The sequence below is a fragment of the Aptenodytes forsteri genome, unplaced genomic scaffold, assembly GCF_000699145.1.
Source record: "Aptenodytes forsteri isolate BGI_AS27 unplaced genomic scaffold, ASM69914v1 Scaffold92, whole genome shotgun sequence".
Taxonomy (NCBI): Eukaryota; Metazoa; Chordata; class Aves; order Sphenisciformes; family Spheniscidae; genus Aptenodytes; species Aptenodytes forsteri.
Window position 1 is genome coordinate 1,964,113 of NW_008794581.1, and position 6,956 is coordinate 1,971,068.

Sequence of the window (6,956 nt, forward strand, 5' to 3'; positions counted from 1 at the left end):
CCCTCTTCTCCCACCCCCCACCCCTTCCCCCTCCAACGTAACACCAATGTGCCTGGATCTTAGGAAATCTGTTTAAAAAGTGCAAGGGGAAGCTAGTGGTGAAAGCAGAAGTGCATTAGATGACAGTAGAAGCAATAATGAGGTTCCAGGTACTGGAATGTGGTTTGAAGAAAGATGGGATAAGTTGCATGGGTTTGAAAGGGAAGATGCTACTTGGAGGTGATTGACCTTGTGGGGCTTCTGTAGTTTCCATAAGGTTCACATAAGCACCCAATATTTAGGAAAGAATGCTGGTAACATAATATGAATGTACGACTTAAGCTTCGGATTCGATTTCACATTCTTTTAGCATGTTGTGATTCATAACATGCTGCACCACTTAATGAGCATTTGGTAGTGGAGCACTAAAATGCTAACTTTTGGGTGCTTATCTGAACTAAACTTTGAACCTTCTGAAGTTCACCCATAATTATAGTCTTCTAGTTTTAATCATGTTGCCAGCAGTATTTCAGCAGTGAGGCTGAAGATACTCTAGGTTGATGCTTTTCAGGTCTGAATTGTAAGTTACAATTCAAGCTAATTATTTTTATGCTCTATTTTAGCAAATGCTCATCAAGAGGTGCAGCATATTATAGATTAAACGTGCTGAAGTAACATAAAATCCTAATTAACATTTAAAATTTTATGAACAAAAATGAAAGTCCCAAATTATCATAGTTTAATATGCATTGTGCATGTATTTTCCATCTTAATTTTTTAATATTATGGACCAAACTGCTAACTTTTGTTGGAGGCTTTCATTAGTGTTGAAAACATTAAGAACAGCACAGCAATTTGATCTTTGCTCATATTACTGAGTTTTCATTGTGCTGTATTGTTACCATTTATGATGATTATGATATAGGATGCTTAGGTGTTACATAATTTGAAATGCCTATATGTAACTCTGCATGACACAACAGAAAGAGGCTCCATCATTGATAACACTTAGGCAAAAGGAAGATAATTTGATTTGCCTTTTTTTTTCTCTAGATGGGTTCAGCTTTGTTTAATTTACTGCAAATACAAGCATCCGAATTCCAAACTGAAGTCATGGAGCCCTAAGATACACCGTTACAGGTTGTCATCTATCTTGTCTTGATCTTGTGAAAGGCCTCAGCTTCAGTTTATGTTTCCTGGATTTCTAAAACACTTTCCCATGTTTGCTTTACAAATTAATAGTTATTAAATCCACACATTTGGAGACTGACTTTGAGGTCATTGATCAATTTTCAGATTATGCTTCTTTCTCTTAGTTTTAGTAAGTTATTCACACAAATTTAACGTTGGCAAAAGATATGTTAGCTTCATCCTGTGTCCACCAATGAAGAAAAGGCTACCCTAAAGGGTCACCTTGTGTTGGTGGGTGGGTGGGGGTGGGTGGGTGTGCGTGCATGAGTGTATGCATTGTAGTGTGTAGAAAAAAACCAGTATACGTTCTACTAGTGATTTTGGGCCTGACCTTTACAGGGAAGTTCCTCATATGTTTTTAAGGCTGGCTTATTAAAACCAGTTGCTTAGAGATGTTACAGATAGAACGGTGGTAGTAAGGAAATGGCTCAAATCAGTAACTATGAAACTAAGGTAGTACCAGGTATAGGGTTGAGCTGGAGAACAGAAAGCTTTATGCACCTTAGGCAGAATTTCTCTGTTAACTTTCCAAAATCAGCTGAAAATAAAGAAGACATAGCCATAGTAGTATGTGGTATAATTCCATTTTCATTTAATGAAATAACAGCACAGATGGATTTTCCACTTCTTTTTAGATATCTTATTTGTTTTCAAATGACTATTAATGTTATTTTTAATTTCATGTACAGGGTGATGGAGAATGTACTTCAGATTCTACTCTTTCTTTTAAATGCAAAACAGCAGGGGAAAATAAACAACTTCTTAGATAAGTTTGGCTATATTTAAAAGAAATTACAAAAATACTTCAATTTCTGTGTTTCGCATAGTTTTCCATAAGGAAATATTCTGTTGATTTTGGGATATTGTACATCTGTCTCAAACAGAATTCCCTTCTGATTTAAACAGAGGTTTTTGCTCAAATATTAATAGTATGATACAGCCCGTAGTAATTTTATACTACTTTCATTTTGTCTTTAGGGATTTACTGAGGTAAACTCCTGCTGAAATTAAGTTCTGAATAAGGACTACCGGACTATGTCAGTAATAATACCTAGTTTTGATATAGTGCTTTGCATTCTATCTCCCAAAGCAATTTAGGAAGAAGGAAAATATTTTTCTCATTTTGTGGAGTAGGGAGGTGAACTGACATGCTTAGAATCATCCTGCAAACAGATGAATGACTAAGATAGTTTTGGAGTCCTGTATCCATTAATTCACACAGTTCAGCTGATTATTTATTTGGAATTAAAATGTCTGGGTGATGTTAGTTCAGTGAATTTGGAGGAGTCTAGTGCCACAAAGAAGCCTGAGTATACAGAAAGAGTCTTATGAGAAGGAAATTGTTAAATACTCTTATTTGTGGGTACGTTAGCCTGGCAATGAAATACATGTTTTAATTATTACTTCCCTTTCTTTATATGTTAATATATACATGGTATACTTGTGTAGGTATATCAAAAGTGAAATTCTGCGTGTAAACCCTGGAGCACAAAACAGAATTCTGGATTCAAATGACCCTGAAATATAGATGTTTTCAAATTCCAGACTGTTACCCAGATCTGATTTTTTGCTTCTGTCTACATTGGAATGGTTGAAATCTTTGGTTTTTAATGCAATTGAATTTTTGGCTTTTCAGAACATTAAACCAAACTTCACAAAGTCAGCACAGCTATTAATGTAAACATTTGAACTTGATCAGATGCAAAATAAACACAAGGTCACAAGTAGAATTGTCACAGGCTGACACTTTTAATTATGATTTGACAACGTAAACCACACGAAACATAAGCAAGTAAATTACACTAATTTTGCTCAACAAAATGAGCAAGTAAATTAAAAGTAAAAGTAAATAAGGCAGGATTATGACAGGAGCTCCTCATACTGTGTCTGAAAGGAACCAATTTCAGGTTTTCACTTTGAAATCCATACTGTATTGAAGTTTGGATTCATGGTTGATTTAGATGTAAATTTGATTTAGTGTTGAATTTTAGCATCTTAATGGCTGGGGGAATTTTCTGTGAAATTTGTAATCTAGTTAGATTTTTCACGAATCTTTGTATCTTCTGTTCTTTCCCTGTACTATTTGATGTTTTAAACCATATATTTATTTGTGACTGTGTATCTTAATCTGAAAATTTTATCAGCTGAGTGGCAAAAGCAAATGTTTATCAGAGATTTAAGTAAGTAAATATTTATACTGTTTACATTTCTTCAACGAAAAATTCTAATCTGAAAAGTAAGATAGTTCTACAGGTACGCTTTTACAAGTGGCAATATTTCTCCTAAAAAGAGGCTCAACAATTTGCTTAAGTTTTCATAGAGCCACCCACCAAATAGGACGAAATAGCTTAGGCCTAATTGTCAAAAATTGGATGGAAACTCCAGAAATCATCAGTACTCATTCCTCATCATTTCAGACCATTCTAATATGGTATGTTTTTAATGGATTTTTAAAAAGATACCTTGCTTCTACTAATCATGAAACTAAGTACACTGTATTAACAATCCTGCAAGAATGGCACCAACTGATTTTAAATTTGGAAAAGCATTTTGCATTATTCAGGAAAAGCTTGTACTGTTGAACTGTTACTGCAGCTGCTTGTGAATTATGTATAAATAAATCCATTTGTATATGCAGTACAATGCAAGAAACATGAATCTTAGAGTAAAACTTAACAGTTGTTCTTGTTGATGTGTATAGAAAAGATAGCCTAGGTGCCAGATACTCATTCATTTCCTCAGAGAAACAATGAACTTTGGGGGGTGGGCGGGGCATCGGGTGCCTAGTAACTTTAATTTACTCACACTGTCTTTTCCTTTTTGCTCTTTGTACCAAGGTTCAGCCATAGACTCTAGATAAGAATTATTTGTAGGACATGATTTCAAGCAGTAGTTAAATAAAATGAAATAGTAATGACTATCGTATGATCGTTTTAAAGATCTGAGTATCTTTCAAATTTAAAAAAAAATTAAAAATAGAAAATATCTATAAGCAGGTTGTAAACTCTTGCACAGATCTCAAAGTAATACAACAAAGATTATCATGGAAGTCATTTACTGTAAAAGCAAAACACTTCTGATTCCATTCTGCATACATAGCCAAATCCAAGGGCAACTGAAGCAACTATGAAGATTTGCAGTGTTCAGCCAACTTTGGATCATGCCCACACTATGAATTTCAATCCGTAGATAGCTTTAACAATGAATCTCCAATGTCAACAGAACTGGCTTAAATTAAATGAGTAAATGTGCAAAACCAAATGAGAAAATACGGTAGGAAAAAAGATGCTATGAAAACCTGTGTTTGTTTAACACTGACAACATAGGGAAATAGGATAGGCTAAATAATTTATGGAATATCAGCTGCAAATCTAAAAAGCCTAAAGGGAATATTTTAGTACATAGCTCAATTGGTACTAAATACACATGCACTGTTTTAGCAAGGGTTACAGAAGAAGAGTACAAGCAGTCTGAGCTCAGAAAATTTGGTTTTAACTAAAGGAAACAAAAATAATAGTTGCTGTTTCATATTTCAAAATTAATGGTATCCTTTTACCATGTAATCTTGAGGCAGATAATGACAGTAATGGAGATGCTACAGCACATCCGAAGACTACTTTTACAGCAACACTAAAATATACTAAGCCCAGTATTAGCACTAATCAAGAAAAAAGCAACTATAAAACATTACTTGCATGGCAGGTGTGAAAAACACATTCTTGTAGTCTACAATTTGATGCTTCCAGAATTTTTTTTTGCAGAATACTCTTAGGTAGAATATGGTGGCTTTGAAATTGCTCCAGAATATTTCCCAACCATCTATAGATTTATCTCTCCAGCCCAGTTCTTAATAGTCTCTGTTCAAAACAAATTTGTGTATACTTGTGTGTATGAGGACTGGAAGCAATTTTAGGCTTTTATTCTGATCAACTTGCTTCTGCCTTCTTTCCTAGGAAGTGTGTAGAGAGCTCTGGTGCCTCAGCAAAAGTAACCGCTGTGTTACCAACAGCATTCCAGCAGCTGAAGGTACTCTTTGCCAAACAGGGAGCATTGAAAAGGGGGTGAGTACAAATAATTTATTGTTTGAAGAAGCAATTTATTGGTTAAACACTGCAGAAAGAAAGAACTAGAAAATTAAAGTACTTATGAGCAACTGTAAGAGTTCAAAAAAAGAGTTATTATTTTAGAATACATTTGCATCTCAATGGAAGTATCCGACAGAATTACTTCACAATTATTTTATATATGTAATTTAATAAAACATTTATCCTCTCTGTAAAATTCTATAGCCTGGATCAAAAAAACAAAAAAAAAACCAACCCTGTTATATACTCTATATTTTTTGAGTAATTTTTGTAAAAACTCTCTAGTTTAATCTTTATTAAATTTTATAGCACTCTTCCATAAAGGACTGTTACAACTCTGGGTCTGTCATGGACTTCAAAAATGTGTAAACATAGATCTAGAGCCTGAACTCCGTTATTTTGTTAGAAGATAAAAAAAGTCTTTATTCCTTCAGATATAAGCTGAATCATACAAGCATATAGAAAAAATGTTGCGTTAATAAAAAGGTTTTCTAAAAGCCCGTATTTCCCAGTGACCCTTCTGTTTTGACTTTGAATTATTCTTTTAGTATTCAGTTATACTTGCATAACTTGTTTAGCTTTAAGGACTTTGCTTTGCAGTCTGATAAACTTCTACCTAACAGAAAAGTGCAGAAAGTCAATGTTGCAATAGATAAGTCTAGTGTTACTGTATCTGTCTGAACATGTGAATTTTGATTTTAAAATAATGTCTGTATATCAGTAATTTCAGACAAAGTTCTGAAACTTAGTTTTAGATTAAGAATAGTAAAAGAGTGTTTCTCAATTACAACACGAAATCTATCCAGATCTTAAAGAGGAGAGAAAAATATTTTAATTATTAATTTACAGGACAAGTACTGGGAAAAAAGTGAATTCCATATGCCTTTTTTCAAGATAATATATTTTATGCAGGTTTGTACAAAGTGAAGAGAACTTATTATATTAAACAATTTCCAGTGTCTGTCTGAGAGTTGCTGCATCTGTCCATAAGATTTACTGCTCCAGATTGGATTTTTTCCTAACAATGACTACTGACATCTATTCTCATCCCGACTTTTGCCATGCTAGCTGGGCTAGTTTCAACAAAGATTACACTGCATTTTGACTTGCAATCTGATGTTTAAACAAAAAGAATGAAAGCTTTTGGGCAGCAGTCACAGTTTATTAATGCTTGTTGACGGCTTCATTCAGGGCCCATGACCTAGCATCATTCTGATGGCTTTTCCATACTGAGTTTGGAAACATTGGTAAACCATGTTGAAAAAATTCATTGAAGGGGTCATTTAAAAAAATAGAGTGCTTAGAGTTAGCCAATGAAAATAAGAGAGACCTTCGCATTCTACCAAAAATGTTACCTTTTATTAGAGTAATAGAAAATGTTAGAAGCCCTACTCTTAAATCAACAGTCTAGGTTTATTTTGGAACCACCACTCCTTGTCAATGACAAGGAGCAATTTACCTCAATTTATACTTTTTAAACCATGAGACTACAATGAACAAGTTGAGATGCTCTAAGACACTGTTGCTGTGTCCACTTACCAGAGGCTTTAATCAGTTCGCTCTCTACAAAACATCTTTTTCCAGTTATCAGTCTCACAATGAACAAGTTGAGATGCTCTAAGACACTGTTGCTGTGTCCACTTACCAGAGGCTTTAATCAGTTCGCTCTCTACAAAACATCTTTTTCCAGTTATCAGTCTC

The 6,956-nt window shown here is 34.1% G+C and overlaps 1 protein-coding gene across 1 annotated transcript in view; it reads left to right on the plus strand.

Moving 5' to 3' along the window:
- The window catches only part of ADAMTS6 (ADAM metallopeptidase with thrombospondin type 1 motif 6), a 165,809-nt gene that overhangs the window by 86,897 nt on the left and 71,956 nt on the right, over window positions 1-6,956 (plus strand). The window contains exon 11 of the mRNA XM_009272491.1: window positions 5,124-5,231. Within this exon, the coding sequence (XP_009270766.1) occupies window positions 5,124-5,231 (108 nt within the window). The remainder of the gene's footprint in view (window positions 1-5,123; window positions 5,232-6,956) is intronic.